This window comes from Dasypus novemcinctus, chromosome 18 (assembly GCF_030445035.2).
Source record: "Dasypus novemcinctus isolate mDasNov1 chromosome 18, mDasNov1.1.hap2, whole genome shotgun sequence".
Lineage (NCBI taxonomy): Eukaryota > Metazoa > Chordata > Mammalia > Cingulata > Dasypodidae > Dasypus > Dasypus novemcinctus.
Genome location: NC_080690.1, coordinates 86,786,977 through 86,804,939, shown reverse-complemented (window position 1 = coordinate 86,804,939; position 17,963 = coordinate 86,786,977). Strand labels below are relative to the sequence as shown.

The window sequence follows — 17,963 nt, the reverse complement described above, 5'->3', positions numbered from 1 at the left end:
CCAGAGGTTTCTTTCCCAGGAACTAGGAACAAAGACCCACCAAGTTTTTCATTACACTCACTTCATAATTTAATACATCAAAGCATCCGTTTTGATTCTATAGCTTCATCTGTTTAAACTCATTAATTAGATGAAAAATATACCTGTAGAAAAGAAAATAGTTCTTATGTGAATGCTTGTAACCAGTCAGAACTGCCTCAGTGTAGTAATCCAAACCCTTTCTTCCCTATTCTTCCCATTCTTTGCATGGTTTTTCATTTATATTATATTTTAGTGAGGACTGTACCAGCAAAAAATAATAATTAAAAAGAGTGAGTTTGAAGAGATTTAAGTTAGCAGACACAACTGATGCCACTCTGAAAATCCTGCATGACCATTAATCAGCTGATGCAAAATTTGACTTGGAGCTTTGTTTTACCCCACATTTTTAGTTCCAGTTGTCAAAGTTTAAAGAAAGCTCTGCACTGAGAATTAGGTTTTGGAGCTCTCAAAACCACTTTTGTTTTCTTCAAGTGTGTTGTAGGCTTTTACTGTGACGGAGAGATGGGGTCCGACTTAACATTCCTGCCAATAAACATTTACAACACTTGGTAAAACACAGGAAGCCACTGCTTCCAGGCATTGGGCTGCAGATGGCACAGGGCTGGGGCCTGTGAGGGAAGGAAGGCACAGCAGGCCAGCTCCTACTCTTCTCATGTTCCTACTGAGACATTTTCCAAACCTGCACAGGATATGAGCAGAAGGCATTCTGACCAGTCAGAAGTGAGAGGCCTCCCTGAACTTTCTGGGTGTTCAGTGGAGATGCCAGAGTGGCCATTTTGTAGGAGTAGCACTACATTTTAGTCTATTTGCTCCCTCCATGGAGGGGCAGCAGATGCGGGTGCTGGTGGAGGGGTTGGATGGAACTAAGGGTCGTGGTCTAAAATCCTCAACTGCAGGAGGAGAGTTGGCACTTCCAAGGCTCGGTGTGTGCACTCACCACAAAACAAGAGGGGTCTTCTATATCACACATCCGTGTGCAGATGGGGAACATAATTTAAAAATGCAGTACTCAGGGAAGCAGATTTGGCCCAATGGATAGGGTGTCCTTCTACCACATGGGAGGTCCACGGTTCAAACCCCAGGCCTCCTTGACCTGTGTGGAGCTGGCCCATGCGCAGTGCTGATGCTTGCAAGGAGTGCCCTGCCACACAGGGGTGTTCCCCATGTAGGGGAGCGCCACGCACAAACAGTGCGCCCCATAAGGAGAGCCACCCAGCGCAAAAGAAAGGGCAGCCAGCCCAGGAATGGCGCCGCACACACGGAGAGCTGATGCAACAAGATGATGCAACAAAAAGAAGCACAGATTCCTGGTGCCGCTGATAAGGATCTGAGCGGTCACAGAAGAACACACAGCAAATGGACACAGAGAACAGACAACTCGGGGAGGGGGGAAGGGGAGAGAAATAAATAAAAAATAAATCTTTTTAAAAAATGCAGTACTCAGGGAAGCGGATGTGGCTCAACAAATTGGGCTCCCCTCTACCATATGGGCGGCCCTGGATTTGCTTCCCAGGGCCTCCCTGTGAAAGCAAGCTGGCCGGTGTCTGCTGAGAGATGATGGTCTGAGCCTGCTGAGAGAGAGCTGATGCAGCAAGATGATTCAACAACGGGAGACAATAGACACAGAAGAACGCACAGCGAATGGACACAGAGAGCAGACAGCAAGAAGGTGGGGGGGGGGGGATAAATAAAATAAATCTTTTTTAAAAATGCAGTCCTCAGGACAGATAATAAAGGAAGGGTCATTTGCAATATTTCTCAGCAAGGCAGAAGTTACACTTTCACAGTAATTACATAAAACAAGCATTTGCAATGTTTGTCAGTAGGGCTGAAGTTCCATCTTTTCAGTAATTACATAAGGGATCTATTCATATGAAGGTGGTCAAGCAGTCCAGAAAATAGATCATTCTCAAGAGTTTCCAGGAGAGAAGTCTAAGCCTTTATGATACAAGATTTACTAGCCAGTCATGAGTTTACAAATGGGCTTGCTGTGTAATTATTAAGGAATGAAATGCTGCTGTGATTAGAAGGGGAAGAAATGGATGGGTTGGGGGGGGGAATGCAAAGTTATACATGCTACAGACCCCTTTCCCCTACGACTTATGACCAGAGGGAGAAGGCCAAATACGCTCCCCTAGCCTCACAGGTGATGCACCCTTCTAGAGGTCTGCCTGCCGCTCGCCCACTCCAGCAGCCTGTCGTCCCTCCCTCAAGCCTCCCCGATTTTCCACTGTAAAGCTTCCCACCCTGCCTGCCCTGGAGGCCCGGCCAGAACCAGCGGTGGTGGCTGACGCCCCGGGGGAGCGAACTCTGCGTAAATGCCGCTGCTTGCTCGCCTTTGGGCTTCCTTTCCGTCTGCTAGGGTCCCCCCATGCGATCCAGGACGCCACCAAGATTAGGTCCACCACCCTTCGCGCCGGACTCTCAGCTCCGACTCGCTTTGGGGACGAAACCCCCAAGCTTTACCCTGAGAGGAGGTCCCCATTTTCACCTCCGCGGCCGCTCCAGAGGCTGAGCCCCCGGGGCGCGGCCCCCATCACAGCCCAGCTGCTCCTCGATGAGGCTCTGGGTCCCCGGAGGTCAGAGGGACCCGCTCCGAGACTGCGGGGCGCCGCAGGAGAGCTGGCCTGCGCCCAGGTTCCCCCCCCACTCCCTCGGGCCACCTCATCCCGGCCTGCTAGGCAGGTGCAGCCAGGACGACGCGGCACTCCCCGGGGCTTCCTTGACTCTGCGGTCCCTATGGGGCCCCAACGCGACCCCACCCAGACCAGCGGGATGGCTGTGTGCAGGGCAGCACTGGGCACACTGCAGGTCACCTGGCCTCTGCTGAGACTGCGGAGGTCGGAGCGCCTGCGGGGAACCCCAAGAGAGCGCCTCAGGGCCTCCAGGGGGGTCTCAGGGCCTGGAAAGAGGCAAGAGCAGAGGCCCAGCGCCGCTCCCCCCAGGCAGCAGATTCCCCGCTGCACGCGGATAACCGGAGGCACAGTAGAAGGACTAGGCATATAACATCTTGTGGACCTAGGAGGGGGCAGGGAAAAATGAGGGAGGAGCTTTAGGTTGGCCTAGTATGTAAATGGGAAAAGCAAAGTGTAAATCTGTTCACGAAGTCTCATTTTAGTCTAAGAACATCAGCTTGTATAAGAATATATTTCAACACACAGAGGGGTGCTTCCATGGGCAGACTCAGTTCCAAAGGATCATACTGCTCTGCAAACGTTATTTTTGTCAAAGATGTACAATTATCAGACTCTTTAGTTTCTACTTTATAAATGTATAATATATTACTCCTTTAATAAACAATAGGAAGTTTGTTGATTTATACACTAACATGTCTATTAGGGAAAGGAACGGGCATGGATAAAACAGTTTTATTTTTTACAGACAAAACTGTTTCTCACGGGGCTGGACACATTCACTGATTATACAGGCAAGAGGGATATTTCTGGGGGGGACAGACACAGAAACCCACCTTTCCCATGTGCTTTAGAGTCACCCCCTATTCCTCTTCTATCTTCACAGTGATGATCGTGTTTGGACTCTTCTTCTTTTGTCCCTGACCTAATACACTGAAACTCACAAAAGTGACTCTAAGACTTCAAGCTACCTGTATTTGAAGAGCTATGTGATGGTTAGACTATTGTGTCAACTCAGCCACGTAATCGTGCACAGCTATTTGGTCAAGCAAACACTGGGCTAACTGTAATACAAAGGCATTTATGGACTTTAGTCAACATTGACTTTGTTATAGACCAGCGATATCGACCAGACTCAGACTCTGAATAAAGTTCCAATTGAGAGCTTTATTAGCCGCGCGGCGACTGCCTCGTCCTACGCAGAGGGGAGAGCAGCCCCGAGTCACGGGGTGGGGAGTTTGCTTATATAGGCCTTTAGGTTCAGGGCAGGGGGCAATAGCTCAGCAAGCAGGCATGTACAGAAGCAGGTGTTTGCGGTTAATCAAGCGCTGGGAATTCTATCAGGGGAGATAAGTGTTTCGGGAGTTTTTGTTATTTTTAAGGGTCTGAGTCAGGTTGGTCTAGAGGCTGATGACACTTTCTATAGGAGGAGGCCTTGAGATAAGGTTTTACAGTCGAGCAAGCTTGTTACAGAAGCGAGATATATGCAGTTAGGGGGCTGTGTAATTTTCCTCTTGGGTGGGGGTGGTCACAGGCTCCTACTTCTCCACAACTTTATTACAGTGGTAAATCATAGATAGCTGGTTATAATTACATCAATCAGAGATTACCATCAGCAATGAGTGATGCTTTAGCCAATCAGTTGAAGGCCTTAAAAGGGGAAGTGATTCCAGCATTGAGAGAGAATTTCCCAGCTCGTCTTTGGACAGCCAACATCTTTCAGAACTCATCAAGAACTTTCACTGGACTTTCACTGCAGCCCCTGCTTGCAGCCTGCCTGTGGAACCTGGACTTGTGCATCCCCACAGTCATGTGAGAGACTCTTACAGAATCGCAAACTATTGACATATCTCTTGTTGATTTTGTTTCCCTAGAGAACCCTGACTAATACAAACTATAACAGAATATTTAAAAACTTCCAGCTATCATTGGGGCATTTTGTGTCTGAATGACTCTAGGAATACGTCCACATGGTCTGCAGCTTTGGGGAGCTCCTGAAGTGTAGACTGATCCCCAGGAGCACAGTCAGTGTTGTGGAGCCTGCCTGTGGTGTCTTTACGAGGAAGCGGAGGCTCTCTTGTCCAGCTGGGGCTGGTGCAGGCCTTGCTCAGAGCCCCTGGGGTCAACTTACATTTTCTCAGGAGCTGGGGCAGCGTGGAGGCCCTCTGGGCCACCAGAGACCGCTAAGAACTACAACTCCCAGAATGCCCCTTACCAGAGGTGGAGCGCTGGCCGGAAGGGACGCTTCCAGACGAGCGCAGCGTGGCGTGGCGGGACTTCCGGCGTGCTTCTCTGCGGGGGGTGGCTTGTACTCTCTGCGTGGTTCCTTTGGTTTGGTCCTAGGAGTGCTGGACGGAGAAGGTTCCAGAACCGAGAAGGCGCGAGAGGAGCCGGGCGGCGCCGCGTCGGGGACCCCGCCTCGGGCCAGGTCGGGGACGCCGGAGCCCGCGCTGGGCAGCCCGCAGCAATGGCGGCCGCCGCGTCCACAGCCCCGGCCCAGGTTAGCGCGAGTCCCCTGGGCCCTCCCCCCTCCTCCGAGCCCCCCGAAGCACCGCCGGGGGGCGCCTGGCTCCCGAATGACGGCCCGGGCTGCCGCGCCCTCGACAGCGAGGCGCCCGGGGCGGGGTCGTTGCTTCTTACCTGCGCTGTGGTGAGATGAGGGAGTGGGTGAGGTCCTGGAGGCGCGGCTGCGCTGCGAGCTTTCAGGAGAGCTGGAGTCCGCCCTGTGTCTGCTGGGAGCAGACCGTGTCAGGAGTCGCGCTTGGAGTGGCGACCGAGGAGTTGTACCTTCATTCTCAGGACCCTAGGCACCATCGAGGGTTGTGAATGAAGTTAAGTTTTAAAAGTTCCCCGAAGTCTGTTCCAGGGAAGAACGGACTGTAGAGGGAATTGAGAACATTAAGGCACATCCTGGTTGAGGATGTTGGTTATCACAAATTCAGGTAAGAGGGATAATTGGTCATGAAGGGAGAAGGTCAGGGAGAGGGTAGTCTGGCAGGTGACCAAGATACCCACAGGATGGGTAGACATGCAGTGGATACAGAAGCATAGGAATAATAGAGCAATGTGACCCTGAAGCCGGGATGGTCCTTGTTAACACTCTCAGCCTCACAGAATTTTATAGTGACCCCTGGTGGTGCTTAGGGTGTTTCATTCAGGCTGGTGCATAAGGTCAGGGACTACTGTGGTCATCTGGAAGAGTCACTGGGCCTGGGGCAAGTTGGATGGGGCCAGGCTGTGAAGGAGGCTGGACCTTGAAGGAGGGTTAGGTGGAAAGAGGAAGGTGATGACTGCTGAAGGGGCAACCAGTACAAGAGAGCCATGAATCTGGGAGGCTGAGGTTGAAACAGGGAACAGGCAGGCAGGGAGGCTGTCATAGCAGAATTCAGGGCTGCCCATGGCATTGGGGGACCATTGGAGGTCTGGGGTGTTACTGGTTCTGCTTGACTGTGACAAGCATTCTCCTGATGCCATATGATGAATAATGTGGGGAGGCCAGGAAGATGCCTAGAATTTGGGGCAGAGAGATGGTACTGGATGTGGGTTAGCCTCTTTAGGATACAGAGATAACAAGAGGTGCTGCCTAAAGAATAATGTGCGTGTGGGGACAGAACCTGAACTGATGATACCAGGATCCTGATATTAGGGATTTAAGGGTGAAGGGTAAGCCCATGTTCGGTTGTGTTTGGATGGCACAATGTGGAGGATCCCGGTGGAATTGTATTCCAGGAGTTGATGAGGCTCCACTTGCCAGTGTTGAGTTTAGATCACATCTCTGCGCACCTGCCTTTTGTTGAGTACCATGGCTGAGTATCATGACGGAATGAAACCATGAAGGGAGAGTGGCACAAAGGGGGCCAGGGTCTGGTATCTCCTCTGCATTAGGAAACTTGGGAAGAGCCTGGGCCTCGGACAGAAGTGTTGGGTGATGGAGTGTGGGTCCTAGAGAGAGAGGCTGATTTTGGTTTCATCTGTTCCCCTCATGGCAGGGCAGTGTGACCTTCGAGCACGTGGCTGTGTACTTCTCCTGGGAGGAGTGGGGTCTCCTTAATGAAGCTCAGAGATGCCTGTACTGCGATGTGATGCTGGAGAACTTTGCACTCGTGGCCTCATTGGGTAAGGCCTTCACATCCACGCCAGTGTCCCATGCTAGTCTCTGCTGTTGCCCTCTTCCCTAGGATAGTTCTGTCCTCATATCACAACTGTGGGCTTCCTCTGCTTCTGTGGAAGAAGCACTGTCATTGCTAGCACTGGGCTGAATGCACTGCTCTCTGTTCTCTTCTCACATTCAGCCTAATGGTTTCCACTTTGCTTCCCTCTCCGTGGCCGGGTAACTCTGGCCACAGCACCTCTGTGCCCCAGGTTTTGCTTCCTCCTTCTACCTGACTTTTAGTTGTGCTTTCCTTATTAGAAGTTGTATTCATTGACATGGTTCTACTTACATGGACCAGGGGCTTTTTGTGGAAGACACTCAGCTGAAGTTTTTTTGGTAATATTTAGATGTCATTCCAGTGGTCTGTTAAGTGCTGGGTTGTTCTCATCCAATGCTGGCTAGTCACCTGTCCTGTCTTTTCCTTATGACTTTTATCATCCACGTCTCATGTAGTTGCTCATTTGGGGTTATGGAAGAGAGTCCTGGGTGGTTCACAGAATGGGCTTGACTCTAGCCACAGCAAAATGGGCTCAGTATGGCCCTGGCCCTGGTGATAACCAGGTGCAGAGGGTGCAACCTCAGGACTGTGTTCAAACCATACCAGGAACCCGTCCTATTGACAGCATTGGCTGACAGGGGTTGTACCATGAGGTGTGCACATTATCTTTAATTATCCTTGAATACCATGTATTCTTTTTTTAAAAAGCAGTTTTAGTGATATATATTCACATACCATATCATTTATTAAAAGTGTATAATCAATGGCTTTTAGTATAATCACAATGTTGTTCGTTCATCACTACAAAAAATTTTAGAACAATTTCATTACTCCGAAAAGGAAAACTCCGCACTCCTTAGTAGTTACTTCTCAATCCCTCTATCCTTCCCCAGCCCTATGTAATCACTAATTTAATTTTATCTTTATAAATTGACTTATATTTACATTTTACATAATGGAATCATATAATATTTAGTACTTTGTGTCTAATTTCTTTCACTTAGCATAGTGTGTTTTTTTTGGTCTGATATTAACAGCTTGTAACATTAACATACATTTGTTCAGTTTTAAAGAAAAATAGTCTTATATATACAATATTACCCATGTTCATATTTCACGTCATGTACTCACTAATGGAACTTTTGGACCTGGAAACAAGTTTCTGCACAGCCTCATGTTTCACTAGTAGAAAGGTCCTGCTGAAAGTCATTGGCAGAAAAGCAAGTTGTAGTCCATACCTCTCTGTAAGCCACACCCTCTCCTTGAGTCCATGCCTGGTGAGGCCTCCATCATTCTGTGACCTTAGGTGCCATTGTGCAGAGCAGCCACTTCCCCAACCTGACCCCAATTTCCTTGTCCTGATAATAGTCTCATTGGCTCACCCATGTTGTTTAAAACACATATTTGTCAGTAAAGTCAACATGTATGTCACCATCACTTCTTTGCTTTCAGGTAATTGGCATGGAGAGGAGGATGAGGAGGCATCATCTGCACAGAATGTTTATGTAAAAGGTGTATCATTTGTCAGGACTCCCAAGGCAGTTCCATCTCTGCAGAAGAATAACACATATGAGATGTGTGATCTCTTTAAGTACCAGGGAAAGCATTGCAGGCAGAAAAAGTACACATGTAGGGAATGTGGGAAATGTTTTTGTTTGTTTGGTAACCTTAAACACCTCCAGAATCAGCACAACAGAGAGAACACCTTCATAAGCAAACTGGCCAGAGCCTCTTTTGTGAAGAGCTACAAATTCCATGTGTCAGGGAAGTCATTTACCTGTGGAGAGGTTGGGAAGGACTTCCTGATCAGCTTGGGTCTTCTCCAGCAACAGGCCACTCACACTGGGGAGAACAGGGGAGGATGCAAACATGCCTTCAACCACAAACATACTCTAGTTCACCACCAGAGAGTTGTCACAAGAGGGCTTTATCTGTATAGCCAGTGTGGAAAAGATTTACCTTGTGAGGCCTCATTTGTTCAGCACCAGAGAGTACACAGGGGAGAAAAGTCTTATGGGTGCAGCAAATGTGGGAAAGCCTGTACGAGAAGGTGTAACCTCATTCAACACGAGAAAGTCCACACTGAAGAAAAACCTTTTGAATGCAGAGAGTGTGGAAAATTCTTTACTCATAACTCCAGGCTCATTCAACATCAGAGAGTTCACACTGGAGCAAGGCCTTATAAGTGTGGCAAATGTGGGAAATCCTTTAGCCAAAGTTCAGGCCTCATTCATCATCGGAGAGTTCACACTGGAGAAAGGCCTTATAATTGTAGTGAATGTGGGAAATCTTTTGGCCGCAAATCCAACCTCGTTCAACACATGAGAGTTCACACTGGAGAAAGGCCTTATGAGTGTACTGCATGTGGAAAATCCTTTAGTCAGTCCTCTGGTCTCATTCACCACCAGAGAGTTCACACTGGAGAAATGCCTTATAAGTGCAGCAAATGTGAGAAATCCTTATACTGCAAATCTGACCTCACTCAACACCGGAGAATTCACACTGGAGAAAGGTCTTATGATTGCGGTGAATGTGGAAAATCCTTTCGCCAAATGTATAGGCTCATAAATCATCAGAGGGTACACACTGGAGTAAAGCCTTATGAATGTGGTGAATGTGGGAAATGCTTTAGCCAAAGCTCTCGCCTCATTCAACACCGGACAGTTCACACTGGAGAAAAGCCTTATGAGTGCACTGAATGTGGGAAATCCTTTAATCGCAAAGCCAATCTCATTCAACATGGGAGAGTTCACACTGGTGAGAAGCCTTTTGAGTGTGCTGAATGTGGGAAATCCTTTAGCCTAAATTCTGCCCTCATTCAACACCGGAGAGTTCACACTGGAGAGAGGCCTTATGAGTGCACTGAATGTGGAAAAGGCTTTATCCGCAAATCTGAACTCACTCAACACCGGAGAATTCACACTGGAGAAAGGCCTTATGATTGCGGTGAATGTGGAAAATCCTTTCGCCAAATGTATACCTTCATAAATCATCAGAGGGTTCACACTGGAGTAAAGCCTTATGAGTGTGGTGAATGTGGGAAATCCTTTAGCCAAAAGGCTCGCCTCATTCAACACCAGAGAGTTCACACTGGAGAAAAGCCTTATGAGTGCACTGAATGTGGGAAAGCCTTTAACCGCAAAGCCAGCCTCATTCAACATGGGAGAGTTCACACTGGCGAAAGGCCTTTTGAGTGTGTTGAATGTGGGAAATCCTTTCGCCAACGTTCTGCCTTCATTCAACACCGGAGAGTTCACACTGGAGAGAAGCCTCATGAGTGCAATGAATGTGGAAAAGGCTTTAGCCGCAAAGCTGACCTCACTCAACACCGGAGAGTTCACACTGGAGAAAGGCCTTACGATTGCGGTGAATGTGGAAAATCCTTTCGCCAAATGTATACCTTTGTAAATCATCAGAGGGTTCACACTGGAGTAAAGCCTTATGAGTGTGGTGAATGTGGGAAATCCTTTAGCCGAAGATCTCGCCTCATTCAACACCAGAGAGTTCACACTGGAGAAAAGACTTAGATGTGCAGGGAATGTGTTATTTCCTTGTTCAGAACAATGGTGTTGGAGGAAAGCCTTTGTGAGAAACCTCCCTGTTTTGAATCTCATCTGTCCTCATATCTACAGTGGGAATATTCTCCGCAAAGTACCAGGTAATTGGGAAGCTTTAAGGAGCTGCATTGCACTAACTTGCCCAGAGCCCTTGCCAAATTTACATCACTGCCAGTTTCTGTGGAAGGTATTTTATCTTTATCACTTAGTAGGTTTGCACAGTGTGCATCCGTTATCACCCCAGCCTGCTTAGGAAAGCAGACTGCTTTCCCATTCACTGGTGGAAATCATGAGTAGCCTGAGCCTTACTGAGTCTTCATTCCCTTCTCTCTGACTCATTAGGGCATGGACCTGACTCAGTGTATCCCAGGGGACCCAGTGTGAGTTTTGCTCTCAGCTTGCACAAAAAGATGATCTTTTTCAAGGATGTTGTTGGTTCCACATGATGCTTGTGATGGACTATGCCAGCCTCCATATCACAGCTGCCAGAACTGCCTGCCTCATTGCGCTGGTTCGTGCAATAATAAAGGCCTTATATTTTATGTCACCTTTAATCATGGGGATTCTAGTCATTCTATGGGGTTGTTTGAAAACAGAATTGGGCTCTCCTAGCATAAAGGGGTGCAGAGTGTTTTTGGGAATCTCAAACTTTGTGTGCTGCAGAGGAAGTAGTACGATAACAAAATGCCTGATGCCCAAGGCTTCATAGGAAAGATTGAAGGGTTCTGTGGCCCTGATTTGTAGGCTTATTACCAGGATTTTTGGGGGCTCAGTTCACTGTGAGGAGGGGATGGTTGTGAAACATCCAGAACTTCTTGGGGAAGTACTTTCCTTATTTATAAAGGATGTCATACCGAGCACTATTGAGGGAAATCTCTTCCCTAGGTCCTGCAAAGGAGCCACATGCTCTGATGGCTGAGAATAGTAGACCCAGGCACTGGTGGTAAGATTACAAGGGCTAAGGGTAATGATAATTGGTACAGAAACACAGGATAAATAACAAGTGGAGACTGCAGCAAATTAGATGAAATGTGTCTCTTCTATAAGCACATTGACAATGTTCCAGGACTATAACTGTATAGGATCAGTGTATTTACTGCTCTCACAGATCAGTGGGTCTTCTGTTGATGAGGTCATTGTTAAGAGAAAATTACTTAAAAGGTTTTATACGTTGTTATAGCCTCTCTGGGCTTTTCACCTCTAGACTATTGCTGTCCAGGCAGGAAAGCAAGGATAGAGAGAGAACCTGTAGTCCCGAGATGTGGCTTTTGTAACCCAGTGAATTAGGGTTCTCTAGGGAGACAGATTCAAAAGGAGATACTGTCAATAGTATGTGATTTTGTAAGAGTCTCATGACTGTGGGGATGCACAAGTCCAGGTTCTGCAGGCAGGCTGCAACCAGGGGCTGCAATGAAAGTCCAGTGAAGGTTCTTGATGAGTTCTGGGATATGTTGGCTATCCAAAGATGAGCTGGGAAATTCTCTAAATGCTGGAATCACTTCCTCTTTTAAGGCATTCGACTGGATAAAACACTCATTGCTGATGGCAATTTCCCTGATTGATGTAACTGTAATAAGCTATCTATGAGTTACCACTGCAGTAAAATCAATTCTGACTAAAATCCATAAATGCCCTTGTGTTACAGTTAGCCCTGTGCTTCCTTGACCAAACAACTGGGCACAATTACCTGTCCGAGTTGACACAATAGCCTAACCATCATACCCAGCCAGCATTCCTACTGACTCAGGTGGAAGCAGTCTTCATTGCTTGCTAATATTTGCTGCCACTGAGGCAAGGCTTCTCCCAGGGCATGAATAGAGAGAGAGTGGAGTCCCCTGGGGTTGCCAAACCTGATTTTCCAAACAAAGTAGATCTAGATATTTTGAACCTTTTTAAAGCTTTATTAGGGTATAATTGGTATGCCATCAATTACACCTAAAGTATACATTTGTTATATTTTGACATGTATTAACCCATGAAACCATCATCCTAGGCCTGGAAATGAACATATATTGTTCACTCTAATTTACCTTGTGCCCTTTTATAATCTCTCTCCCTGTTTTCCCCAGCCTTCCAGGCAACCATTGATTTACCTTCATTTACAATGGATTAGTGTGCCTTTTTTAGAATTTTGTAATAGTGGTATCATAAAAGGTTAACCTTTTTTTTCCCTCTGGTTTTCCTCATGCTGCATAATTATTTGAAGATTAATCAGTGATATTTTGAGTAGTTCATTGTTTTTAATGGCTAATATTCTGCTGTATGGATATATACCACTCTTTGTTTATCCATTCATCTGTTTATGAAAATTTGGGTTGTTTATAGATTTTGATTATGGCAATCAAAGCAGCTATGAATGAGCATTTGTGAACAATTCTTTAAATGGGCTTATGTCTCATTTCTCTTGTGTTAACAACTCAGTACAGTGCCTGAGTCACAGGGTAAGTGATTATTTAACTTTTTAAGAACCTGCCAAACTGTGATCTAAATTGGTTGTTCCCTTTTACATCCCCACCAGCAGTATGTGTAGTGATATCTCACTATGGTTTTAATTGCATCCTCCGAGGATTCATGAGATTGAACATTTTTTTTCATCTTTTTATTTGCCAAACATATATCTTTGGTAAAATATCTGTTAATACTTTGCCTATATTCTTCTTTAATGAATTTTGACTACCTTCCTATTCATTAACAAGTATCTCGGTGTTTTTTTTCTCATTTCCTGTGCAAAATGCAATGGCTATATATATATATATTGTACAATTTGTTTAAACTCCATTAATATGTTCACCACTTTCCTAAGTTTGTACGTAAAATAATAAAGTCATGGTTTAGTGTTTGCCAGTATCCCTGGTGCAAATCTTTTCACCATCACCAATTTCAGGTTGCCAGCATGATGTCACTGAGCATGGAGAAATGCCAGTAGCACACCATTATATTCTCTTTCCACCATACTGTTGTAGTAGTGGCACATAACCCCAAGAAGATAATTAGTAAATGTAGCAAAATGAGGAAGTTAAAGTTTTGACATTTTCTTTTTTAAACAGTTTAATGAAGGTTAATTGACTTAAACTGCACATATTTAAAATGTACATTTTTGATACTTCAATATATGCTTATGCCCCTGAATCCAAAAGTTTTCTCTGCCCTTTTAAATTCATCCTACTCTATGTACAAAAGTACTGATACATGGACATACTCTGCCTTTTTTAATGGCTATTTTCAAATATACCCAAACATGAAATAGAAAGTATCGTGAAACCACATATTCTCTGATATTATATCATCACTGATCATTTTCTGGCAGATCCTGTATTGTCTGTCTCCTTACATGCTACAATCTCATTTGTCACTTAATGCATAATCTCTTCAGAATGCATTCCTAAGTGTTAGAACTCCTTAAGTTCAATAGCCTTATCACACAAAATAAAAATATTTTATATATTGGTGCTCAATTTCATCAATTGTCTAAAAGAATTTTTTTTAAGGCAATTTGATTGAAAGCAGGATAAAAATGTATCCTTGTAGCTTTTAGTAGGTGTGTGTTTTAAGTCCATTATCTTGTATGTACTATGTTTTTTAAAGATTTATTTCTCCCCCCTTCTCCCCCACCCCAGTTGTCTGTGTCTGTTTGCTGTCTGTTCTTTGTCCGCTTCTGTTGTCAGCGGCACGGGAATCTGTGTTTCTTTTTGTTGCGTCATCTTGTTGTGTCAGCTCTCCATGTGTGCGGCACCATTCTTGAGCAGGCTGCACTTTCTTTCGCGCTGGGCAGCTCTCCTTACGGGGTGCACTCCTTGCACATAGGCCTCCCCTGAGCGGGGACACCCCTGCGTGGCATGGCACTCCTTGCACGCATCAGCACTGCACGTGGGCCAGCTCCACACGGGTCAAGGAGGCCCAGGGTTTGAACCGTGGACCTCCCATGTGGTAGACGGACGCCCTAATCACTGGGCCAAGTCTGCTTCCCTGTATGTACTATTTACCTCTTAAAAACTTTGATGTTTGACAATCTGAATAGTATGTGTCTTGGAGTAGGTCTATATGGATTTATTCTGATTAGGGTACACTGTGCTTCTTGGATATGTAAATTCATTTCTTTTATCAGAGTTGGGAAATTTTCAGCCACTATTTCTTCAAATACCCTTTTTGCCCCTTTTCCCTTCTCTTCTTGTGGAACTCTTGTGACATGTATGTTGTTTTGCTTCATGTTATCATTCAAATCCCTAAACTCTGCTTAATTTTTTCCATTCTTTTCTTTCTCTGTTCTCTCAGTTACAGTTGTTTTGTCGTCTTCATCACTTATTCGTTTATAATTTCAAGCCTGTTTTATGCCTTTAATGTGCTTTTGATATCACCTATTTTGACTTTTATTCCCATAAGCTCAATTATTTTTCTATTCAGGTTTTCAGATTCTTCTTTGTGCTTGCCCAGAGACTTCTCGATGTCCTTTATGTCTCTAGCCATATTATCTTCCAACCATTGATTTGCTTTTGGAGATTTGTGTGAACCTTGATTAGTTGTCTCAAATTTTGTGTCTCATCTGGGATTTTGATGTGTTCCTTTTCTTGGGCCACTTCTCCCATTTCTTAGTATGGTTTGTAATTTTTGCTAATGTCTAGGCATCTGTTTATGATGGTGGGTTTACACTGATGCTCAGTTCCTCTCCCATAGGGATTTAGTTGTGGGAGTCTATATGTTACTGTCATTCTTTGTTTCTTGGTTCAACCTGTTCTAGGTCTTTAGTATTGTCACTGTTAGTTGCCACGGACCCAAGTTTGCCATGGGTTACAAACTTGCTTCCAAGGGCCTTGGAGAAGCTGTAAAGGCCTGAAAAAACCTTTTATTTACCTTTATTTTCCTCGCCTGCACTCCCTTGATCCACCAGCAGGTGATGGCCTTTTATAGCCCTCTCAGTTCAAAACCTGAGCCTTGCAGTTAAAACTTTCTCAGAGGCTGTTCTCTAACCTTTGCTAGTAACCTCCTCCCTTTTCCCAGTGTCCTCAACAACCAGGCCTGGTCAGTAGGGAGGGTGATTGAGAGGGTCAGATCTCTTTAGTCCCATGCCAACTCTGAAGCAAACAGTGGTGCACCCCCACCTGGCCTGAAAATGCTTGTGGGATACAGCAGACCAAATTTATTAGTCAAATGCAGAATCATCCTAAGGCCACATCTCCTGTCCTAGAGGTGCATCCCTGTGGCCGCCTCTGTCTGTAACCACTGGCCAGAGGCCAGAGAATTCAGAAGTATCTGCTCAGAGGGTGAGGGGAAGGGTGTTGGCAGCTGCAGCTGCAACATCTACTCACAGTCTTTCTGTCAAGATTCTTTTCCTCTCCTGGGTGGTGTCTAGCCTTTCCCTTGTATTCTAACCCCTAGAACGTTTTTTGCCCAGGCCTTTTCTTTTTGTTTAGTGGCTATTTTTCTGGGAGAGAAGTGAGTCCTGTGTCTCTAATCTGCCATCTTTCCTTTATTGTTCATCTTTTAAATTCTGATTATTTACCTTTTGAAATTGCTAGATCATTTGTCCATTATAATTTGCCACATTCTAGATTTGGCTTTTGGTATGTCTCTGATGGTGTTTAACTGCCTGCCCTTCTGCCATATTTCCTATATACTGTGGATAGATGTGTGATAGTGAAATCTGGAAACGGTGTGACTGTTTTGCTAGCATGCTGTGGAACAGCCAGAAAACTAACATTTCAGGTATTGTATGTGACAGGTGTGGGATGATACTGCATCACAACCTAGAGATAGACACAGATACCTGGGGGATCATGTGTGACTGGTGTGTGAAACTGACCCACCTCAGGACAATGTAGGGACCACAAACACACATAAACTTCAGGGATCACAGTGTGACAGGTGTGAAGTGCTGATATCCTTCAATACAACCCAGAGCCACACATGCGTACACCATATCCAAAAACCAACGGTGTGTGACAGACATGAAACACATCCAGTTCACCTATGGAAAACAACTGAAAAGAACTGAGCAATTAACAAGCAGTGCACACATATTTGGGACCATTAACTTTTTACACCTCAGAACAGAAATATGGCAAAGAACAGCTTCTTAATCCAGTTTTAGCCACATTGGCTTTACTACTCAAGCTCTCGGGAAAGTCTGAAGGATTTTGTGGGTCTACTCTTGTCCACATACTAAGACTATTTGAGGATCTGGAGATCACTGTGAAGCAGGAACAGTAGTGAAAATGTCCAATGCATCTGGGAGCAGCATAGATTAGGCCCCTGTTTCTAGCGTATGTCCCATTTTTCCAGCATTGTTGAAAGAGAAGCTGTTCCCAGGACCTGCCAATGTTCCATGGGCCCTGAAGACTAGACTCTGGCAGGGAGGTTTCTTTGGCTATACATTGGCACAGAAGCATGAAGTGAGATTAATATGGAGTGGGTGAGACTGTAGCCAACTAAAGAAGATAGGTTCCTTCTAAAGTTGTATACATGAATATTCCAAAAATATAGTTATGCACAATGAGGGTGTGCAGAATTCTTAAGACCCCAAAGCTGTGCCTGATGACCAGGGTCTCTGATAGAGCAAGTAAACCAAAGGTGTAGGGAGTGCCTGTAGCCTCACCTGAAGGTTATTCTTGCCCAGGGAAGAAAATGGATATAAAGAGAAGTCAATATAGTGTTTTAATTTCTGTCTACTCTTTGTAACTTGCCCCTTTTTCTTTCTTTCCCTCCAAGTTTGTTTTTCCTCATAGTTCTCCTGAAAAGAGTTCACACTATAGAAACAAGACTTTAATGGTAGTCAAGATTCTAGCATAGCCATGTACTCAGTTCCCTCACATCTTAGAATTCATTGTTCCCTATCTCCTATGGAGACATCTTTTCTCAGTCTTCACAGTTTTCTTTTTTAGTTGTCATTCTCAATGGATACCTTCATCTATCAACAATTTCTGTAGTTTTCTCACTTCACAGGTGTTTCCAGAGATAACCTCAAGTCCCCATTCAAACACTGTCCCTGAAATACAGTATAACATAATATAACATTATGTAAAATAGCCACCAGTCCCACGACTAAGTAGACCACTTGAGATCCAGACCTTCCTGGGGAGGACATGGCCTTGGCTGCCTAAATGTCAAAGAAGTTACGTGCTATGATGGAAAAATGTGCAAGAAATCTCTGGATCATGCCAGAAGTTTTCACTGTAGGTTGACAGGGAAAGCTGCTCACAGGGACACAATTAAGGCACTCTGCTACAAAACCTGAAGGAGAGTGCTGAAGGAAATCTGGCTGCTGGGTGCTGCTGACCTCTGTGCACTCCATGAATTAAGTATTGCAGAAGCTACCTCTGTGCACCAGGAGTGGAGAAATTCTGTGCACTGCAGGATCTAGATGCTGAGGAAGACACCTGTTGTCCAGTAGCCAGGATCTGAAGATCCTACACTGCCTCTGCTGTGCCGGGGAAATTGCCCATAGTGCAGGAGATGGGCCCTGGGGAAGCCAAATGAACTCCAGGAACATTTTGGGATCTCCATGACAGCCAACACCACAGTGATTTTCTTGTATATCCTCAAACTTGGTAATTTTCTTTCATTATGTTTCATTTTAGTATTTTTAA

The 17,963-nt window shown here is 45.4% G+C and overlaps 1 protein-coding gene across 2 annotated transcripts; it reads left to right on the top strand.

Annotated features, from left to right (window-relative positions):
• Nucleotides 1-4,878: 4,878 nt before the first annotated feature.
• On the top strand, nt 4,879-13,222 carry LOC101414590 (zinc finger protein 418-like). Of its 2 annotated transcripts, XR_011646441.1 has the most exons (4): nt 4,879-5,175; nt 6,665-6,791; nt 8,279-10,484; nt 10,726-13,222. XR_011646441.1 is itself a non-coding variant. In XM_012522047.4 (3 exons), exons 1-3 carry the CDS (start codon nt 5,143-5,145, stop codon nt 10,351-10,353), a joined length of 2,235 nt encoding a protein of 744 aa, XP_012377501.2. In that variant the 5' UTR covers nt 4,879-5,142; the 3' UTR covers nt 10,354-13,222. The 2 variants fall into 2 exon arrangements, 1 of the variants encoding a protein (XP_012377501.2); XM_012522047.4 differs by having other exon boundaries at nt 8,279-13,222.
• The last annotated feature ends 4,741 nt before the right edge of the window (nt 13,223-17,963 follow it).